We start from the raw sequence: 23890 nt of genomic DNA on the forward strand, positions 1-23890 counted from the left end.
TGTTGCCAATGTGGGCTTTTTAGTTCCACATTGTTGTTTCCAGGTTGCAGCTGTACCTCTGAGTATCTGAAAGCTTTTATCAGTGGCAGTGCATGTAATGAGCAGAAATAAGCTGTGATAAAACGTTAATTGTTCTGATACTTGATATCTAAGGTGGCTACACAATAATAATGGAAGTTAACCTAACATTTACTTTCGGATGTTTGCTCTGCCTGTATACAGCCTTATTGTTTTCATAAACAAGGGGTGAGGGAACGACCACAATGGCAAGACACATTCACCTTCAGCAGCATAAGCTACCATACGTTACTGTGTACGGTGCTTAACAATGTGCTACTATTCTTCCTTCCGAGCAGGAAGTAACCTCAATGTGGCTTTCCTGGTCATAACTTTAAATTAATAATTCAATAAATAAATGGAATATTACATGGTGTGACCGGAAAAGGGCAACTCCTAAATCCTTACTTTCCCACCACCAAGTGCCCCTTGGGGCCAAAGTAGTGCCACCCTTCTGTGTTTTAAGATGGGCTTTGTTTTGAAGTGCAAAACTCTGGTCAGAAGGTGAGGAAAAGTGAAAGGCTTTGATGTCAGCTAAACCATTTTTTATATGCTTGCATATATTATGTTTTAATGCCTCCGCCTGTGACAGCCTTGGCTGGAGGAATTATGTTTTCAGATGGTCCATCCGTCCGTGTCCATCCATACAGGTGTATGGGGTTGTCTAGTCACTGTGTGTGACCTCACAAAATATTTTTTTGTCCATAACTCAGTAATAACTTTGTGGCAACATCCATATTTGAGGCATTGTCTATACTGTCATGGCTTCAACTTTGTGTTCTATCAGAATCGGCTTTATTTACAAAGCATGTGTACAAATAGATTAAATGTGACCTTTCTCACAATGAACTTACACACTAATAGACATACAGCAGAACAAGAACAACAACAAAGTCAAGTCAAATCCACTCTAGTTTTTTTTATTTATTTGGACCCCAAGTTCGATCACTTGCATCATCCCATCTCTTCAGTTCCTTGCTCTGGATGACAACCAGTTCATACAAGCTCATTCCTTTTGCTGATATTGAGCTTCAGGTTAATATAATGAAAGCTCTCTATCAATGGTCTCTACTCCTCTGTAAAAATGAAAAAGTGAAGACAGCATGTTTCACCCTGGAAATTATGCATTGGAATCATGCATGTCAATATAGTGATAACTTGTATTTTTAAAAATATAATAATATAAAAAAATAATAAAAATACTCTCTACGTCCTATATTAAAATTGGCTTAAGGGAGGGCTGGTGGGCGGATGGACGGATGGGCAGGCGTACCTCATGCACCATGACTCAGCCATAACCATATAAGGAGTTCCCTTATATGGTTATGGGGCGGCCATAGCTGAATGTTTAGTGAACCCGCCTAGGGAGCCAGAGGCCCTGGTTGCCCCAGGTTCGATTCCTGGCCAGGTCAGTATATGTGTCGATGAAATGAAATTTGTCCCTGAGCAAGACTCTTAACCCCTAATTGCTCACAGGTTCTCATTGGAAACAAGACCGCAAGGACTTTCATGAACGACCTGTTAAAAGGAATTATCCTTATCCTTATCCTCCCAATGTGTCAATGTTCCCCTTTTACATCACTTAACAGATTATTTGATTACTTAAATGTAATTTGTTATATTTGTATAATACTGTGGAAATATCAAACATCAGATTCTGATCGCAATGAGGAACTGACATAATTTTGTCTCATTCCCACTCCTCTGCCGAAATGATGGAGATCAGTCAGATAACATAACTGCTTTACGTTGGAGTTCAATAAATCACACACACACACACACACACACACACACACACACACACACACACACACACACACACACACACACACACACACACACACACACACACACACACACACACACACACACACACACACACAGTACACACACACACACACACAGTACACACACGTGCAAACATATATCACATCCTTAACTCGGACTCTGCCGTTCTGATTCCAGAAGTTGACATTAGTGTCAGTCTCGCTTAACTGTAAACCAAGGATTTTCCATGACGCTGGCTTGAGGTCAAGTCTTTTCTCCAACCAGTCTCTTATGTTCTCCACCAGAAGTGGAGAGGTGGAGCTCTGGAAGAAAACACCACAGTTACCGTCAGGCCTCGCAGAAGTCTTTCCACCACCCACCCACTCAACAAGAAACATTTTTTTTTTCTAATTATGACGTGATAACAGACATATATTTTGTTGTGGAATAAAACCTCTGATATGCGGGCTGTGGCAGCACACTGTCAGCAGAGGAACAGCGGGCCTGACATTTTGAGGACCAAGGAGATTATGCACAATGATGGAGGATGAGAGACGGCATAACACGTGTGTAAGCAAAGTAAGGGTCAAGAGTGTGGAAGGAAAGTGTGTTAATCGTTGTGTTGAAGCAGGGCTCAGGACAGGGGGGCTGGCTAATCCCACCAGCCTTGCCACCGCTGTATGGTAAGGCCTCTGACGTGCATTAACAGTGTAACAGTCTAGAAATAATGGCCAAAGTCATATTTTCAAATAAATATGATACTGAATAAATATGGATCTGTACTTGGACTTGTACTTGGTCTACAACAAATCTATTCGCCAAAAATAGCCGATCTACAAGCTCACAACGCATCACTTTGCTATGCACTGTGAGCTTGTGGATTTGCTATTTCTGGCGAATGTTCCCCCCAGAATAGGCATGCTGGGGTTCAAGTGGTTAAAAATGAACAATGTAAAAAAACAAAAACTGACTTGGACCATTAGTTTAAGACGGTGATGATATTATACAGTAGATATTGTTAATTTTGGAAGCAATTGCACTGATTTCTCATTTACACCAAATTAATCCTGTTTCATGTGACAAAGGACACATCTGCTTTTGATCCTTCACTGACATTTTATTGAAAAAGAACAATATCATAGCATGTAAAATAATAATAATAATATTAATTATAATAACAACAATATTATTAATACAAAAATCTGTACATTCCATGGTTTTGCAGTACATTTGGAAGACTGATACAACATTACTGCAAAAGGGAAGGGGTGTATTTACACATGTAGGAAATATGCAGCCTAAAGGCCTTCCCATCGTTGATTAAAAAACACACAGGATATAAATTTGCCTTAATGCAAACTCTTGTGCAGTAACGTTACACCTTCATATGCCAGGATTACAGTACATTTGGCTTTGAACAAAACTTTCAAATCCCCTAGTAAAACAAAGCATTAAAAATGGAGAATGAAAAATAAGAGTAGTATTGGTAATAAAGCAGGCCAATCCATAGTCTGCATACAAGTATACATGCATCTACAGCAATATGGGGCAGTTGTGTTAATAATGTTCAACTGTTTACTCAGAACAGTTGTACAGAAACGGAAAACTTTTCTTTTCTTTTTTTGCAGCTTGGGTACATGATATTGATCAATAGAGTTATCATGGTGTCCAACTCCTGGCAAAAATGTCAGAGTACTGTGCATCACAGAAACTGGCAAATGAAGATCTCCATCAATAACACTGTAATAGAGATTTGCACAAGAAATCCTTTGGGCCTCATGGTCTTAAAACCTGTCTTGAATATCAAAGATTTGGTTACACTTAGATTCAAATTGTCCAAACATTAGTAGGCCTACAACTTACTATTGTTTAGGTCAGCCAATACTACAGAACACAAAACAGTATGTGATAGTTTCCTGCCCCGAGAAACAGATTGTGCAATCATGGTTGCTCATGAATGTTTATGTCATTCTTTGACTGTGGTATTAAGGCTTGATGAAGTGGCTCAAGATAAGCATCAACACCATCATAAACGATAAGATGTACATATGTTCTTGAAAAGAAAACCTGCTTCATTTCTAAATGATCTACTCATTTCTGTACCAATCTAATTTACAGTTTTTGTTTTTTAGAAACACAAAACTATGATAATAATACTCTTTGGCTTGTGTTATTAACCCTATAAAATGCAACATAGCAGCACTTTTAAGAACATTCGTTTACCTCCCCTCGTAGGTTTAAATTAATCTCTTTCATTGTGATGCCATTAATACTACCCTGCTAATTTCCTTCACACCAACAGGCATGCTTCTATTTCTATTTGCCCAGCAATGAACAGACTTTTATCGTCAATAACTGAAAAGGTTAACCCACAAGAACAGATTTTTTCTTTAGTCACACAATTAACCTGTTCATTCATAATAAACTTGACCATTTGGGGGAAGGCAAGCCTAGCTATGAGAAGATACAAACGTCTAATAGTCTCGTTAGACTGTTTTTTCCATGCAGAATATACAGGACTAAAAATGTCCCTCTTTTGTAAAAGAAAAAGGTAGGGCTAGGTAAATGAGATATTTGCAAAGTGTAACATCTGATATGAGACCAGCTCATGCATGAACAGTAAATCTACAGTATTGTACCTTTTTTGCTTCAGTCATGTGTGTTGAAGTAGAAGTTTTAGAATACCAAATATCTTCCCATTGCTCTTTAGTGTTTTAATATATATTTGGGTACTTCATTTTAAAGTTAACCGTTACCACTCAGGCAGACTTTCTGTCGGATGTCTAAAAATCGACCATCTCAGTTATATAAAGTTACAGGATTTTTTATAGAGAACTTTTAAACAGTTTGCTCAGGAACGTGCAAATTAGCAAAGAAAACTTCTTTGGTTCTCATTGTGAAAGAGAAAATGTCAATATGAAAAAAGGGCTTTTTTGTTGTTGCAAATTTTCAATAGTGCCTGTGTATTAAGGATACATTTAATTTTTAGCAGCACTTGAGGAATAAAACCCCCATTCTTAATACAACGTGTTCTTACAATGTGCTGAACAGAGAAATGGAGACATGCCTGCAATTTTCAAGTCATCTTTAACAACCCTTTCCTCTGTGTTACCTTGCAGTCAACAGACACTAAATAGATGCACACATTCACAGGGACCATATGGAGAGTTCTTCCTTCAATATGCACATTGTTCATAGTGCTGTGTCTTTGTCATTACTGTATGTAATTACATTCTTACATACAAGTCCTCAACCTAGCCCCATTCCACAGCAGTACCGTCAGCGTGAACTTGTCCTCTTCCCAAGGCCCGGCTCAGCTCAATGTGCCTTTCAGAGCGAGAGGTGATTTTCTTTTGTTAGAATCTCTCATGTGAGGTCTATACAGTACCAGTCATATTTCGGATTCTCGCCTCAGAGTCCGTGGCTCTAGCGGCACGGTAGCTTGGTTGTGTTCATGCTCTGAAATATTGTCTGTCTGGGTGCCGTCTGGGCCAACGCTACCCCCATTCCCTTCGTCTGTGTCCTCCTTGTTCTCCAGCGCCATCTCGTTCTCATAGCAGAAGGAGTTGGAGTTTGACAGGATATATTTTTTCTCCGCAAAGTCCCTGGCACTGCACAGCGGGGTGCTCGGCACCTCGTATGTCTTATGAAAACGAGAGTAGTCTACCTTGTAATAGTTCTTCTCCTCAAAGAGTACGGGCTCAAACCGCTGACCCCAGAGGATCTCACTGGCCAGGTAGGAGCTCCGGCACTGTGTGGTCATGGCGGTGGCCTCAACCATGCCCTCCAGAATGACCACTATTTCAAACTCTGCCGTCTCCAGCTCCTGCTTGCTCATGTCATAGAAAGGGCTGTCCTCATCTATCGTATGGACAATGGTAATGGGAGAGACCAGGAAGATACGGTCAACTCCGCTATCAAAGCCCACATCTAAGTCCATCTGGTCGAGGGGGATGTACTCCCCCTCAGCCGTGGTGCGGGATCTGAGAAGTTGCGCCCGAACATGTGCCTCCACCAGGTGGCTCTTCCTCAGGTTGCCCACACGCCACATGAGGCACAGTTTGTTGTCCCTCATGGCCACCGCAGCATTGTGACTGAAAACCAAAGTTTCATTCCTCTTCTTAGGCTTAGCCATCTTTGCCATGACGGCGCCGATGATGAACGCGTCAATAATGCAGCCAACAATGCTTTGGAAGACCACCATGAAGACAGCGACGGGGCACTCGTCTGTCACGTATCTGTAGCCGTAACCAATCGTGGTCTGCGTCTCGATGGAGAAGAGGAAGGCAGCAGTGAAACTGCTAACATTGGACACACATCTATGGGCATCATTTTCTAAGTCCCCATGGAAGATGGCCACCAGCCAGAAGACACAACCAAAGAACAGCCATGACAAGAGAAAGGCGAGGCAGAAAATGACAAGCATCCATCTCCAGCGAATGTCCACGCACGTGGTAAAAATGTCAGCCAGATATCGCTGGCCCTTCTCGCTTACGTTGATAAACTGCACATTGCAGTGACCGTCCTTCTTCACAAATCTGCTTGGAGGCTGGTGCCGCGTGTGCACTTTGCCCTTGCCATTCCCATAGCCATTGGGCACTGCCATAGTGGCAAGCTTCATTCCGTCCTCCTCTGATGACACAATGCTGTAGCGGTTGGCTCGCACACTTCCCATCACCTCTGTCTGGGAGGGTTGTGCCACTGCTTCTGCTTTGGAAAACAGTTTCTGGAAGAAGCGTTGGAGAAACAGTTTTGAAACACTTCTGGGGGACCGACTCAAGCAGGAAATGGTGCTGAAATGAGGGGGACAGAAGAGATGCCTCTTTGTCCTTGTTGGCCTCTGGTTTGACTGCAACCACGGACAGGTCTGCAGCGCTGACGATGTGTCAGTCAGTCCTCTCTCAAAAGGGGCTTGGACCTCATCAACAGTATGCTATGAGAAAGAAAGACAGACAAGCTTTTTAGAAATGCAACAAACGTCATACGTACATTTCTAAATGGATCAAATTACTTATATACTGTACTGTAGGCTACTCATGTAGCCTTGATGAAAGCAGACAATCAAACATTATGTAAGCATTAATTAAAAATAAACATGATCATTTTGCTGAACATTACGTGTCATTCATAATTACTTCACCCGAAACTTTGCAGTGCATGCAGTCTGAGAAAGCCATTGAATATTCAATACCCAGGGGCAAGAAGCCTTCTTGTGCCAACAATATTTCATTCAATTTTGACAAAATAACAGTGCTATTTAACCCTCTTCTGACTTTTCAACTTTCACTGAAAGAGGTCACTGAGTAATTGGACTAAGGTCCCAATGATGGGCATTTACAAAGCAGATTTGTTTTTCTTGGCTGCACTGCACTGACAAGATCATTTCTTGTTGGATTGTGGGTTATGATGTTTCTATGGGATCCCATGAACAATTTGTTTTTGATTTTTTCTTTACTTTGCAATACGGTAGGATTAAAAAAAAGGAAAACTATAGCTGAGACTACTCAGACCCATGTACAGGCATGAAACAAAAAGCAATAATTGCACAAAGGTTGGCCCTGATGATGAAAACTAGTTTGTATCTTTCACTATGGCCTCACTAACCTGTTGATCACATTACATGCATGATCCTGCCTCATTGCTCATGATTGGCAGGGCTCTATATTCCTTTTTCCCTCTACAACAAATCTCTTTGGTGAAAATAGCCGATCTACAAGCTTGTAGATCGTCTATTTTCACCGAAATTCACATATTGTACCTTACTAATAACTATAACAATGGAAACTGTATTGTTGTGCGGTGTAAATTATTGCTTGAGAGACCAAATCATTTCTTAATTTTCTGACCATCTGGAATCTAATAATTTATCATTTTTCTTTTAAGATTTTTTTAACAACTTTTTATGTGGTGCCACTGATTTAGACATCTCACACAAATTCATACACGTACAGTACAATGAGATACAGTAAACACAGATTACATTAATCACACATATTCCGTTTATTTAAATCTACGTTTAAATAAACGTCTTTAAATCTACATTTAAATAAACGTCTTTAAACCTAAATTTAAATAAACCAAACAATTTAAATCTAAATTAAATACACCTATTTGAATCAAAATTTAAATAAACCGAACAATTAAAATCTTATCACCGATCACCATTACATGGAGTGTACTCTTTTTCTTTGGATGCACAGGAGCATGCATTTGGCTTGTTGATTCTCAGGAAGACTCCAGGGATTTAATAACCTCTCTGCAATATAATGGCTGTCCCGTGAGGATTCTCCACTCATTAACCCCTGTGTCTGTTGTACAAGTCCTAGACCTTGCTGTCCTGGCAACAATCTCGAAAGTCAGCTCCTTCATGGGTTCCCTTCTCCTTTACATGAATGAATCCATCTTTTTCAAATCTTTTTTTTTGTGTGTGAAGGATATGGGAATCAAAGATGAGAAGGAGCAAGAATCGGTAGGGAAAACGTGATGAATGTTTTGCATTTTGGATCATATCAAAATGACCACATAAAATGTCAGGTCACACGACTAGAGCTAGTCCTTACAAACATTTAGGCCTATTTGATGTGCAGTGAGCTGTCAAACTTTTTCTTTTTCTTTTTTAATCTACGACAGATGTACAACTAAACTGAGTGGCTAATTCACAATCTTTATGTTACTTTCCTTTCCAAGTTTAACATCAAATGGAACATTTGTATCAAGTGAGGTCAAGAACAATGATGTCATCAAGCTAGGGACCAATTTGCATGGACTGTTGACATTGACAGGCATTCATCGTCATCTTTACTCAATTGATGGCTGGTAAACAGACTTGATTGTAATTGGAGTTGTGCCCATTGGGGGGGTTTTAGCAACTGTTTTCTGTTTATAAAGGACCTTTAGAATATAAGCAAGTGTTTTACTGGAAAAGTGGACATGACTACTATTATTCAACATGTCACATTTGATATTCTTGCCTTTTGAAAGTTTAATTGCAATCTGTCAAATTGTCTATGCCAGTGGTTTTCAAAGTGGGGTCCAGGGACTCTCAAGGTTCCTTGAGGGGGGGTCTAAATTGACCCTTAGAAGTCTGTAAGTCTGGCAGTGTAGAAATGGAACCAAATGGACCCATAGGGTCCATTTGGTTCCATTTGTACACTCAGTCAGAGTTAAGGGGGGGGTCCTTGAAATTTCAAAGTTTGAGAACCACTGGTCAATGCTTTCAGTTGACAGATAAGATAACGAACAAGAATGGGCCACTGACATATTATAGAATGAGGACATAACACGGAAAATATACGGGCAGATCAGTAGATTCTAAAAAGAGAAACCCTTAAAGCTGCACCCAGAATGCCAGCGACAAATGTTAACAGGTGCGGGGAAAATGGGAATTGGCTTCTGGTGCAATCACTCTCTCACACCCCCTAAAAGACGAGTTGTAGGCTAGTAATTTAATGGCCGTTTCATTTGCAGTATAGCCCTAAATGTCAATAGATGTAAGCTAATTAGGCCGCCTGTTATAATTGGAAAATATAAGTGACATCCAGATGTTGAATTCTTGTCCTTTGTTTGTGAGACTAGGGGGAAATGATAGGCTATTAGATTTTTCCCCTTCCTTTTAATATCTCTCTTCGTAAACTGAATGTTTTTAGCTCAAGACGCCAAAAAGAAATTAGAAGATAGTTTCTAGTAGCAGTAGATCTGCTTATATATATATATATATATATAAAATGTATATATTCTTTTGATTTTATTTATGAAATACTTTTGGACCTGTTGTTGTTGGAATTGTTTTTAAAATGATGAAAAGTTGTTATTATTATGTTTTGTTTAAACTTTTCTAAGTCTTTGGAAAAAAGAAAATATGTTGTATACAGGAAACGGGGAAAAAAAGCAGATATTTACTCACTCGCGACCCATACAAAATTGCTCCGCGACCCAAACATAGGTCCCGGCCCACTGTTTGGAAAACGGTGAGTTAGATTACAAACTTTTTTAGTAGTCTATACCACTTCTACACTTTATCCCCAGCCATACATCACAAATAGGCCTATACTTGTGGCCCCCCTGTGAAACTGTACATATTTTTCTTTTTGATTACAACTCGTTTATATGATGTTTTTGCATAGGATTGTATATTTGTTTGTCACTAAATGTTTCTATGAATTGAATACATGGGACCCCAATGGAAACAAGCCATAGTGCTTTCTTGGGTTTAATCTTATTTAGCATCCCTTTGTTTGTATAGAACTGTAGGCTACTTTTCTGTGCTTTTTTGCAAACTGCTAAATAAAGTAGGCTATTCAATCAATTAATCAATCAATCAAACAAACACAACAAACTTCTATTAAGAAGCGCACCACATTTGAGATGTAAATGAATCTACCTGTTGCTCATTTGTAGACCATGGGTTGAGAGATGCAGGATAAGGATGGTGAAACAATAATATTCCCAGAGGAAAGTTTTAACCTCCGCTTATCGTCCTGATCGCGCTGTTTCCGATGTATTGTTGTTGTTTAATTGAAAGATGCGGACCGTTATGATACAGAACAGGACTGAGACTCCCTCATAACTGAGTGATCTTCTTGTTTAATGTGCTTTGCGGAGAGATCCCTTCCAAAGCAGTTTAAATAGTGTTGTACCGGCACGCTCCTCCCTCCATCTGCACCCAGCCAATGACGAGATGATGGGATGATGGAGAGGGAGAGGAAGGATCGAGGCACCCCAAGACAGGGAGAATAGGATAAACTGTGTGTTTTATGCAGTGGTGGAAGAAGTACTACTACTCACATGTTTTACTTGAGTAAAAGTATCAATACTGCAAAGCAGAAATACTCTGTTACAAGTAAAAGTCTGGTATTCAAAATTACAATTTTGAGTAAAAGTACAAAAGTCTTGGCATCAAAATGTACTTAAAGTACCAAAAGTAAAAGTAGGCTACTAATACAGTACATGCAGAATGTCCCATTTCACAAATGTTCAAAATGTCATCTTTTGAAAATAGACATAGAAGCTCACAAGGCATTGTGAGCTTGTAGATCAGCTATTTTCATATAGCCGAAGTATTTAGGGATAAAGTTGTTAATGCATGTTTTGTAGGCCTAATAATAATACAAATCTACAAAGTAACTAGTATCTCAAGTTTTCAAATAATTGTAGTGGAGTAAAAAGTACAATATACCTCTGAGATGTATACAGTGGAGTAGAAATAAAATTATTGAAAGTTGGAAATACTCAAGTAAAGTAGAAGTGCCTCAAAATTGTACTTAAGTACAGTACTTGAGTAAATGTACTTAGTTACTTTCCACCATTGGTGAGGTGCAATTAACAACAACACAAACAACACAAACAAAAAAAACATATTTTGTTCATAACTCAGGGCGGGAAGTCAGATAAACTCAGTGATGGGAACGGCTGCTTTTGAAGTGCCAACTGTCATGGGAGGGTATCACATTTTTTACTGTATTATGTATTATTATATATTTTTTTTATTTTTAACCTTCCCCAGAGATGGAATTTTGTGAGATGGTGGCAAAATTGAACACCTGCCTTTTGACCTGCAGTCAGAGTGTATGCTACAGTTTAACTGCCCATCATATACTCAGAAATCCTCATATTAGGATATGTCTGTTGTCTTTTTTTTAAGGTATTTTCTCTTCTTCTTTTAATGCCTCTATGGAAAATGTGTTCTGTTGGAAAGAATGACTCACTCAATAAAGGCCTACATGCCGGTATTATGATATGACTGTCTTTCTCCACTAAGCTATCAAGTTGCTTAGGATGTTTAGGCTATGCATCTGTTGCCTATAATTTTAGGTCAGCCTTTGGTTGTGTTCGACAGCAGTTTCATTTGGATTCCCTTAGCATTTAGAATAAATAATAAACGTATTTACTGCTTCTTTGTCATGTTAAAAGATTAACCCGCAACATCTTTTTATTTATACACCCCCCCCCCCAAAGAAATAGTTTAAAATGCCTATTTGTGTGTCACATTGGGGCTTGCTATTTATAGCAGCACATATTGTATATTTAGACCAAATGACCTGTGTCAGTGCGAACTGTGTGTTTGCTTTCCATGCCCAATTTCCAGTCAAAGAACGGGCAGTGCTGCTTCATGTGGACCACAAGGTGGAGAGCTGGAGGCTGGAATTAGCTGATAATTGGCCCCCACACACAGCTCTCGCTCTCTCTCTCTCTCTCACTCTCACTCTCACTCTCACTCTCACTGCACAGGCGCTGGTGAACAGCAGGAGATAAAAAACTGTAGTGGAAAAAGTATTCACATTTTTGACCTGAGTAAAAGTATCAATACTGCAATGTAGAAATAATCTGTTACAAGTGAAAGTCCGGAATTCAAAACTTACTTGAGTAAAAGTACAAAAGTATTGGTAGTATTGAATGAAATGTACTAAAGTAGAAAGTAGCTTACTCATTATGCCGAAATGTCCCATTTCACAAGTTTTCAAATGTATGAAATGTTTTAAAATCATTTGAAAATAGTAGATCTACTAGCTCACAATGCGTTGCATCGCAATACATTGTGAGCTTGTAGATCGGCTATTTTCAAATGGTCGAAATATATATAGGGCTGAAGTGATTAATGTATGTTTTGTAATAATAATCAAAATCTACAACGTAACTAGTAACTGAAGTTTTCAAATAATTGTAGTGTAGTAAAAGTACAATATTTGCCTCTGAGATGTAGTGGGGTAGAAGTAAAAGTACTGAAAATTGGAAATACTTCAGTAAAGTACTGTACTTAAGTACAGTGCTTGAGTAAATGTACTTAGTTACTTTACAGCAGGAGATTAATATTATGGAAATCTGAATTTTGGCACTGTGCACTTGACCTCTTATCCACGTTGTTGAGCGGAGTCCCTCAAGGCTCTATAATAGTGTATTTTCTGTTATTTTTGCAAATGTCTTAGATCCGTTATTTTCTGTGGAGAAAAAAAGGGGTTAAACCCTACTTAGTTGACTGGATTCCCAATATGCCCCTCCTGTTTTCACTCTACTATATCTTTGCAGAAAATAGCTTTGGCGATCAATAAGCTTGTAGATCTGTCATTTTCACCCAATGTTAGCCCCATATTAGGAATGCTATAGGGTTCCAAGTGTTCAAAGTAGACAGATAATTCACTTTTATTTATCCTTTGGAGTTTTCCTCTTCATCATCATCATAACATCATCGTTGTCAGTCATCATCATCATCATAATCATCAGCAGCATCATACTGTAATTTTAACATGACCTCGTAAAGTGATACGGTAGTTGTTTTTGTGGCACTGCTGGAACAGCCTGAACTAAATCATGAGGCCTGGATTGATCTACTTTGCTAGATGAAAAGTCTAGGTTGTCTTGATGGTATTACACAGTCACAGTAGCACATGTTAAGGTAGTGCCTGTTTATTGCACATCAAAGCTTGTCGCCCAGTCCGTGCGTTTGTTCACAGACAAGAGACATGATCCATATATGACTGGGCAGGCCTGTTAGAAGAGGGGAAGAGACATGCTGTACCAGACATGTGAGCGTCATAGTTGGGTTGTGGACATTGTCACTGCACTGAAGTATTGTATTGTTCTTATTTTATATTTGTAACTTAGCTAGTGAAATGTGATACAAGTTTACCACTTAATCCCTTTATCAAAGAAAAATAGGGGAACATTTCTGAAATATTGAAAATAGACAATCTACCATTTAAGGTCTATCTATTAAATACCGATCTGCTATTGATTCTATTTTTTTTAACATTTTGAAAACTTTAGCATTTTCTTAATGTCATGGCCAAGATACGGACGCCATGTTTAAAATGTTGTTATTTTGGGTCTGTAATACTAAGATTTATGTCCATTGACCACATGACCCCTTACATCCATATACTGGGCATATCAGGCAAACATTCAGTGAGAATAGAATAGGCAAACATTCAGCAAACATAGCTGATCTACAAAGTGTACAATGTGTTGCGTTGCAATGTGTTGTGACCTTGTGGATAAGCTATTATCGGTTGAGACATTTGTAGAGGGAGAAAATGAAGGGGGCAAGGATAGAGCCCTGGGGGACCCCGGCAAACAAATCATATAGGGTTAAGTGGTTAATAACAACAATTAGGCTATGTATAACTACTGTATAACCCCAACCAAATGGTAGCGTTTCAAGCTTTGTTTTTATGGTTTGTTCGTGGCTCTGTAATACTAATACTGATTATTCCTTCTCAAAAATCCAGCATAATGAACAGACATTATTATATTTCCTTTCTTTTATTCTTATGTGTGATAATACAAATGGGGATTGCATGGCTTGGGTGGTAACTGCTGAACAAATAAAGTTCCACCACTACTTATATTGAAAGGAATGGGAGTTATGTAATTAAACATATTGGTATTGTGCTTCAGTGTGCCAAGCAAAATTATCTTTAATTTGCTTACATCAAGAACAATTTCAGTTTTATGCTAATTAAGGATACTTTTGCCTAAATGTAGAAACATGTCCTGATTGCCCTCAGGACTCCCATTCATTTGCCATTGGTGGTGCTAAAATAAATGTGGGCCAAATTGTCAGATCAAAAAACACCTCATTATATAAAAACAACAGCTTTACTATAATGGATTGAATCTGTTAAGAACAGTGGAATGCAAACAAATTTGGAAACATATTTGAATGATTAATGATGATTAGAACACACACTAACAGTCTGCAGTATTCACAATGTTCAGTGGCTAAAATTGTATTAAAACGGCACCACACACACAGAAAGCAGCACACTATTTTACATGCAACTATTCCCAACATCGTGTTGTTGGGACACTTATTACCTTTTATTTGCTTCTATACTGTTTTACACTTCAAAACACTTCAACAAATATGCAACTGATTATTGCTTTCAGCCAACTATCAAATGAAATATTTAGTGAATATACAATAATTGGATGGTGACATCATTCAGTGAACATCATTTGCATTTCAAAGGACGTACTTTTTCCTACATTGTATGTTTTGTATTCTTGTCCATGACACTGTTTATAAAATTCAAAAGTGATACTGTAGCTACCTATGTTTTCCTCTACTTTAACAGAATGTTTTCCACAAAGACATGTCCATGAGCCTATGGTGTTTTGGAATAGCCATCACAAAAAACATCATGGCCCCTCGTTGTTTGGAGGACTCAAAGTGTCCTGATGACAATGATCACCTTGAGGTGTTGCAATGGCCACAGCCACTTCCGCTTGAAGGATGATGTCCTTCACCAGCTCCACAGTCACCACTGGGGGTTTCAAATATTGCTCCTGATGATTTATATGCGGTGAGGCCCGTCGTGAAGACCGCGGGGAAGACCGAGGCGAAGACCGAGGCGAAGACCGAGGAGAAAGCCTTGGGGAAAGTCGCGGAGAGGGTCGCTTCCTGCGCTCAAAGTCTTCAGCACTGACTTCTGGTGCCAGGACCCTAGCAGTGTCATGAAACAAGGCATAGTCTACCTTGTAGTACCTCCTGTTGACCCTAATCATCTCCTGGAACAGCTGGCCCCACAGGATCTCGGCCGGAGTGTAAGAGGTGCGGGTCTGATGCAGGATGCCCGTGGAGTCGTCTGTGTAGGTAAATGACACCACCAGTTCAAAGTCATCTTTCCGCAAGTCCTCCAGACTCATCTTGTACAGCGGGCTTTTGGATTCGATCTTGTGAACAACGGTGATGGGCATGACCAGGACAATCTCACTCTGTTGGATGGCGAGGTCCTTGTATGTCACATCCACTTTCCCTGTGGTGTGCATGGTAGTGCGGACAATTTGAGCGCGGGCCGTGCCATCAACCATGTGGTGTCTGCGGAAGTCTCCCACGCGCCAGGAGAGGCACATGCAGCCATCTCGTAAGTTGATGACAGCATGGTGGCTGAAGCCCACTGTCTGTGCTCTCTTCCTGGCAGAGGCCATTTTGGCAACAGCAATTCCAATGACAAAGGTATCGATAAAGCAACTGATGACATCTTGTACGGTGACGAGGACAATGGCCTCCATGCAGTTCTCTGACATCCCCCTGAAGCCGTAGCCAATGGTGGTCTGGGTTTCAAGTGAGAAAAGGAAAGCGGCAGTAAAGGTGTGCACCTCATACATGCACGGGTCTTTCGTGTTCTCCTTTATGTCACCGTGGGCCAGAGCAATGACAAAGTAGAGGATACCAAAAAAGAGCCAGGACAAGATGTAGGAGAGGGCAAAGATCAGGAACATCACCCTCCACTTGATTTCTACCAGTGTTGTGAAAATGTCTGTCACGTAGAGGAGCCACTCCTCTGGCACGTGACGGAATATGACATTGCAGCTGCCTTCTTTGCGCACATAGCGGTACTTCTTATGTTCATAGCCATTCTCCGTCCTCACGGTCACGGCTGTGCTATTCTCAGTGGGGCTCACGGAGGTATACTTTTTGCACATCTTGTGAAGTCTGTGGCAAAAACAGAAAAATAAGTTTTAATATTTTGTTCAATGTAAGTATATAATGACATTTCAGTCAGGAACACTCGTCAAAATAGATTTAACCATTTATTGCAACAAATGAAATACAGTTAAACTTGGCATTAATGGCTCCGCTCTTGGGATGTTCCCTAAATAAGCAGCATGCTAAGCAAAATCAGGGAACACAAAGCAAAACCCCCATAGGTATACAAGAGGAGGCCTAAGCAATACATTGACAGATTGACATAAAACAGTATTTTATTTGAGCCTATGCCAGACTCAAATAAAAAAAAAGAAATTATGAAATCATTTGCCCAAAATACAGACACCAGGGTTAATCTGGTTAAGAAAGAGCGTGGAATATACTGTAACAGCATTGTTGGTTAAACATATGGAGAATGTGTGGAATGTGTTCTGGACCAGCAATGGCCCAGAACACACCCACATTGTTTGTGACACAGTCATAGCAACTTTTAGTTGAGGGATTTGGGTTTGGTGTATTTTAGGGAGGTTTATGCGGGAGAGATTGTGACATTCAATTGATGAAACTGTTCTGGACTGCACTAGGCTTTATGGGGTGATTGGTCATTCATTTTGATTCAAACTTTTTTGAACTGGGATAGTTCAAATTGTTCTGTAATGTTAATGACCCCAAAACATGTCTTGCAGAGGGTCTTTACATTAGACATATATACTATAGGACATACGATAGCAGGACATTATCAATTAGCAAACTTCTCATCTCACACCTAAAAAAAGAAGCAAGGTGATATTGTCAGGATTGTATCACAAGAATATTATAATGTGTTATAGAAGTCTTGAAGGTATACAATTAAGCTACAAACCAGTTCAATATGAAAAAGACATATCAGGAACAAACTGCTACAATGGCAGCTTTGATGTTTAATAACTCATACCACACATGGACACGCACGCGCGCGCACGCACACACACACACACACACACACACACACACACACACACACACACACACACACACACACACACACACACACACACACACACACACACACACACACACACACACACACACACACACACACACACACACACACACACACACACACACACCTGCTGTACACATGCATGCACATACCCACACCCATTCTGTACATAAAGACACACTTCATTCAGTGCATAGAATAAATACTGCTTCTTCTCAACACCTCTCTGACTCTCGACTGCATGTGATTCCATAACTGGGAGAAGTCGATTAGTAATTGAATTAGTACCACAGCACAGCATTTACAGAATGTCTAGAAGCTCATTACAAGCTTGTAGATCTGCTATTTTTTTTAAATCGTGAACATTGCGCAACTTTTTGAAAAGGCCTATATATTTTTTTTCTTTTTAAAGCGAACATTTCTAACTCAAATCTTTGCTTCTGGGAGTCACTGGAACACAATATTTTGAAATGGGCGGCCGTGGCCAAACACATATAATTGTGGGCATTAAAAAGTTGAGCACCACTTTCAGCAACATTTTTTTGCACAGTTTTTCGGAAAACTGTTAGGATTTAGAAGACATTTGTAGAATATGACCTCAGGTCGTAATGGGTTAATAGGAAGAAGGAAATCAGTGGTTGTAATATCTCTTTTGACCTGCGTCTGCCACATGTCAAAAGGACATTCAATATCTACAGTATGCCAAATATGAGCATTTAGTGTGCGGCTGTCATACAGGCCACATGGCCCTGTATTCACCTTCACCAGGCGTGCCCATTTTCCACCTCTTTTTTCTTTCTTTCTTTTTTCCAACCACTGTTGTCGGAGGAAATAATTAACAATGGAGTCTTCCATGCATCAAGAAGATTGGCTGACCACTGGAAAGCTCCAACCTCTCCTCACACTGCTGCAACATATTAATTACAATGCAAAGAGAAAGTTTGACTTAGTTAGAAAACAAGAACAGTAAGACGAGGCAAAGAAAGGGAAACGATAGAGGCAAGCTGTGTTGCCTACTTTTTCCATTGCGGGTTCTCCTCATAATTTTATTCACGTGTTTTCTTTCATATTTTGTCTGATTTTTTTGTGTATGTGTGTGTGTGTGTTCTATGACTGCTCTCAAGGTCTATTTTTAAGATACCAATCTGGGAATGTTTACCATCTATGATTCTCTTTTTCCTGCCTCTGTGCACTGTGTCAATACGGTTAATCATAATGGGGCAGTTGCCTAGAGATGCAAAACCCATCGCAACAGTCCATGCTAAGTCCAGTGTTTTTGTAATATTCTAAACTACTCTGATGTATTGTGGTATTATTATTGCAGAGGTGCATTTTCCTTCTACTTGTTCAATTGCTGTTGTGCCACTTAAATAGGCTTTGAATAGGGCACTTATCTTTCATAATTGGCTACGGTCATCTGCAGTGCTGTAGACAGAATCGGCTCTTATTAACCCATTAAAGGGATAGTTCACACCGAAAATGACCTTTTTTCTATCGATTAGTCACCCCATGGAGACTTAAATTCATGGATTTTTTTTTTGTTTTTGTCGCATTTCTAAGCCAATAATTTGATGACCGGCAGCGGTTCCGGTAGGAGAGACAAAGAGTCTCCTTTGTGTCTCCTACCGGAACCACCTACCGGTCCACTGGTCATCAAATTATTGGCAAATCCATGAATTCAAGTCAAAGAATTCATGGGATGACTAATTGATAGAAAAAAGGATTTCAGTAGAAATCAATAGTTATCAAACTTTTTCGTAATTGAAAATGTTTCAAGACTTTAAAGATTTTTCAAAAATGTTCAAAAATAGCAGATTTACAAGCTCGCAGCATGGCACGAAGTGACGCGCTGTGAGCTTGTATATCTACTATTGTTGGTTTGATAGCCAACACAAAAATAAAAAATTACACAGATGCTTTCCCGGTTTTAATGGGTTAAGAGACACATTGGTGGCCATTGTAGAAAATTGGAGGAATCTGTCCAGCACGTACTTTATGTGCTACATTAGTGGTGTTGGGTTCTTTGAACGGTGGAGCACCAGTGCAACATAAGTGCAAAGAATATAAAAAGTGGGATACTGATCAAAGAAATGTACTTGTTGTAGATCACCTGGCTAAACAATTTTGTAATTATATATTTCCAGGCAGAAATGATACAACATACAGGTGGCATTGTGAAGTTATAACTTATATTCCAATGTCTGTTTTGCAAGGAGTGGTCTGTTGTTGCATCAAAGTATAATAGCTTTGCCCCACTAACATTGAACTCTTTGTAAACATACAGTAATGTTTCCATGCAGAGGTTTACTGTTGTCCAAAGCACTGGCCCAAGACCTTTTTTTCTGGGTGGAGTCCAAAGAGTTGTCAGAAAGCCAATAAAGGAAGCGCCACAGGACTGAATTGGTCTAGGTTAGCAGGGGGAAAATGAATGTGGAAACTGGAACGGTCTCATGGTGCGATCACGGGCAGGGGAAGGATCAATCACAGCCAAACCACTGAGAGCATCCTCTACGCCCAAAACATCACCGCTATCTGACTGAGTGAAATGGGCTCTGGTCGCAGACTTAGCTTCCTCCTGGCTACGCATAATGTCCCTAATGCCAGAGTGCGGAACTCACTCCATGAGGTCATAGAATATGTCCTATCAACTTCCCATAATCCCTTCCCAAGTGTAGAAAATATAAACGCAATCAGACATTATTTTACTCTCATCAAAACAGAAAGAAATATTGATTTTTATTATAGTGTTAAAGTGGTTATTTGAATATCAACACATGCATTAAAGGCATTATTTCAACTAAATCAAAAGGATGAAGAGAATGCCATCTTTTTGGAATAGATTCAGAAGTGCCCATGACCTCAAGACTATCTTTGTTAGCTGTGAAATTATTTTTCCTTCTATACGGTCTGTGTTACAGCAGATGATTTTAACACTTCATAATTGATTAGATTTAACTGCTCATATAGCTGTAATGGAGAGCTGTACATTTCCAACTGGAGATAAATGCTTTAAAGGTATTCAAAGCGATTGATTTCAGAGGCTGGTCAACTTTATGATATTTTACTACATCCTACTCCTAGCATTAAGCATTAATTACATTTTCCTGTAAAGCAGGGCTTATTAAGACATAATGCTGACATTATGCACTTTCAGACAATATAGGCTCTTGTCACTGTAACAAAGACAGTTTGGGATTTTTTTAAAAGTATAGTATGTTAACATGGGTAGACTTAATTGACTACAGTGTATTTGTAAGACTTTTAATGCATTATACTATCAAGGGGATAATTCTATCTTGTCGCATGTTGTTAGCTTATCCTAATAAAACTTCAAAGACATTGCTTGCCCCAGATTTCCCCTTTCAGCATAAAAGGTATTTTGTGAGATTTTGACCGATAATGCGTTAGGACAGGAGGATCTTATAAAGCTTAATACGGTTTAACAAATTACAATGTGTCCTAAGACAGAGGACACATTGTAATTCTTAGTTCTACACTATTTTGTATTAAGGCTCAGAGCTTTTTGTGGTCTGTCTTAATTCACATTTAAAACGCCATGTTCCCTACAGCTATAAATTTGAAACTGAAAGCCCTGATAGCACTCTCTGTTGTGTTGACCCACTAGGTTGAGCTGTTCTCTCCGCATTCACTGTGCCCAGTTGTAGAGTTGCAGAAGCCAGCTCTGTGTACAAAACAACACATCTCACTGAACAACTGCGTATAACAAATGCAAGCCATGCCCTTTAGCATGTAGTTTTATGGGCGTATGGCTTGATAGTTTTTTCCAGTACAGACACAGTTTCACACACAAAAAAGGACAGTCTTTTTTTCTTTTTTTTTCTTTGGCCCTGGTGGTATACCTTTGGTGTGGGGCTATATCTTACATACCCAGAGCCAAAAGATACAGCAACGTATGATTTTGAGAGCGGAGTTACTCACCCACTACACTCACCATACTTGACAATAGGAATTAAGAGTGTGACCTCTGGAAACGACTTAGCCATTTGGCTTACTTCCTCTGCTGCTTGGGGCGCTTACAACTCATTACATGCTCACTTACTGCAAATGACATTGTGGCACCCATCAAGTGCTTCATTGGATTAGAACCATGTAGACGGATGGCAAGCCTTTGCTCTGCCCTGGGCCTTGTCTCACCCCTATTGACCTTCACAATCTCCATGTCTTTCTTCTGGACAGCAGTCCAGCAGTCTATTTTTAATGTTACAAAATGGGTAATAGTTTACCCAAGCATCAAAGTGGACCCTGGTGGACCACATGTGTTTGGTTTTGCTTCATTGGACATTGCATAATGTTGCTTGTACAGGAGAGCCGAGTCAGGATGCTGGCGTTCATTAAGACTCATAGCAGTTGATGTGGAAGCTCGCAGATGTGTAGGAGTTTGCTTTCTTCAACTTCTGTTGCTGTATTTCAGTGTAATATTATTAGGTCACACTTTCTCAGTTTGACTGTGACCTTCAGAATCCCACAAACCCTTATTCTTGTGCGGTGCACTGTTTGAAAGATCAATAGACACATATTTATGAAACAGGTGTCTTTCCTGCCCTGTTAGCAGTGATGTCATGCAAGCATGCTCTGCTCTCCACACAACACTCTCAATTCTGCTGAAACCATAAAAAGCCTTGTGTTGACATTACACTTATTTATATTAACTGAAAATAGAAAACAATCATGGAAACACGCAAGCAAGGAAATATGGCAATAATGACACAGAATCATTTTAATTTAACAAATGAACGGTTTGCAATATCTAAGCTAGATGTACTGTAATTGAACATGAATTTATTAGATACAACTTGCCATCTAACAAATAAAATACCATTAAAGGCCTATTGGCAGTTTTATTGTTTTACAGTCTAATGCCTGTAAATGTGTTCAAATCAAACTGCTTAATGAAACATGACCACAAGCTCATCTACAGTATCACCTTGACCACATCTACATTGTTTTCAAATGTTAAAACCCAGTCAGGCATTGTGTTAACTGCTGCTCAGATTACCAATTGTTCTGTTGTCCACATACTTACTTATCTGTCATCTCAAATGTGTCACCACTCCATTACTTCAGTCTCATAATAGCGCTCAGCACTCAGTAACAGACTTAACATATGTTTTAGAAATTGTAAATTTGAATTTAGCTTCTATCTGCACCCAGTTTGCACTCTCCAGACTATATACCAATGCATATTCATTTCCCATACAGAGAGGGATTTGGCTTACTGCGAGACCACAACATAACATGTTCGACATAAATAATAGCTTCAATAGCTTGAGATAACATCTCTACAATTGGACATTGCCTATCTTTTTAGGTTTGATTGCAGTAGAAACAAAAACATACTGTATGTTATCAATAGATTCTTACCTTTTGTCAAATTGATCGATGAATCAATTGCAGGACTGTCTCTACTTGAGTGGAAGGCTCTCCTGCACTCATACACTGGCCAAAAATGTCACCTGCCAGAATGGTCCAGCCCACCTGTAGTTACAAAAACGAAAGATTAACACCTCCCTTATGTGTGTTTTCGTGTCTCTGTAAGTGTGCTTCTGAATGTCTTCATATATGAACCAGTATGCAACACATACAGTACTCATTCACTTATGCGTGCAAATACAGTAGTGTGTCTGTGCCTGCATATGGGTATGGGTGTTTGTGTGTGCGTTCTGTTCTTTTTGATAATACCTGTATGCTCTGCTCTGAGCAAATTGACAATATAAATTTGAAATAAATCATTTGGACATGGTGGCTCTTATGTCTATTCTTATAATGTATGTATTGTATTGAAGAATTGTGCTTGGATGGACATAGTGCAAACAATAATTACCTGTATTATATTTTAAATATATTGTGGCAACCTCATTGGCTGTGTTCAAATGTATTCACTCCTTCACTACTCACTCCCTACTCCATAGGGTGTACTATACAGGGCAATGCAATTAGCTCATTAGCAAAATTAACGAATGAATGAATGAATCAATCAATCAATCTTTGGACACTACCCAGGTTGCCATTAATTATGTCATTGCTGTCGCACAATGATCCACTTGAACCCTATAAACTCCATAGACTGGGGTCCCTATGGGTCTGTACTTGGTCCCCTCCTTTTTTCTCTCTACACCAAATCTCTTAGCTGAAATTAACAGATCTACAAGGTTGTAGATCTGCTATTTTTGCAGAAATTGTGCCTATGCTGATCAACATTGGCATTTTTCATTCAGCACAATACATGATGGTATAGTGGTTTGTTAGTGACCGACAGTTGTGCACTACTTTTCACAATGCGTCGTGGGATACGATGAGTCCACTATATACTATAGGGTATAATAATTCTCACTATACATTCAGACAGCACTTCAAAATGGCGATCTAACTCTTTATTTTTGTGTGCTACTGTATTTTTTTGCATATCTTCAAACATGTTTTTGTATGTGGGTGTTATGTATGTTTACACACATACAAACTGTCTACTACTAAAGCAATGTAGTATTGTTACTGCAAATGTGCTATAGCATTGACAGGAGTGAGACCTGAGCTAACTATATATTTCCTTTGCAAAGTTGACAAGTGACACATGAGAAACAAGGTGCCTAACAATAGTTGAAAATTAGGTCTGTACTTTAACACTATTCACTATGGAGAAA

General features: G+C 39.3%; 2 protein-coding genes across 2 annotated transcripts; both read right to left on the minus strand.

Moving 5' to 3' along the window:
* Nucleotides 1-2944: 2944 nt before the first annotated feature.
* Nucleotides 2945-6753, minus strand: kcnj2a (potassium inwardly rectifying channel subfamily J member 2a). Its single transcript, XM_084077383.1, has one exon. It carries the CDS (start codon nt 6497-6499, stop codon nt 5216-5218), a length of 1284 nt encoding a protein of 427 aa, XP_083933509.1. The 5' UTR covers nt 6500-6753; the 3' UTR covers nt 2945-5215.
* Nucleotides 6754-13654: 6901 nt separating this feature from the next.
* Nucleotides 13655-22748, minus strand: LOC311060407 (inward rectifier potassium channel 16-like). Its single transcript, XM_084078585.1, has 2 exons — nt 22614-22748; nt 13655-16255 (listed from the first exon to the last, which is right to left on the minus strand). Exon 2 carries the CDS (start codon nt 16243-16245, stop codon nt 14959-14961), a length of 1287 nt encoding a protein of 428 aa, XP_083934711.1. The 5' UTR covers nt 16246-16255; nt 22614-22748; the 3' UTR covers nt 13655-14958.
* Nucleotides 22749-23890: the final 1142 nt, after the last annotated feature.

The sequence above is a fragment of the Gymnoscopelus microlampas genome (assembly GCF_963454915.1).
Source record: "Gymnoscopelus microlampas genome assembly, chromosome: 14".
Classification (NCBI taxonomy): Eukaryota; Metazoa; Chordata; class Actinopteri; order Myctophiformes; family Myctophidae; genus Gymnoscopelus; species Gymnoscopelus microlampas.

What these genes read in the sequence shown, in the direction of transcription:
- kcnj2a (XM_084077383.1), bottom strand. Translation starts at nt 6,499, where the DNA reads ATGGGAAGTGTGCGAGCCAACCGCTACAGCATTGTGTCATCAGAGGAG.
- LOC311060407 (XM_084078585.1), bottom strand. Translation starts at nt 16,245, where the DNA reads ATGTGCAAAAAGTATACCTCCGTGAGCCCCACTGAGAATAGCACAGCC.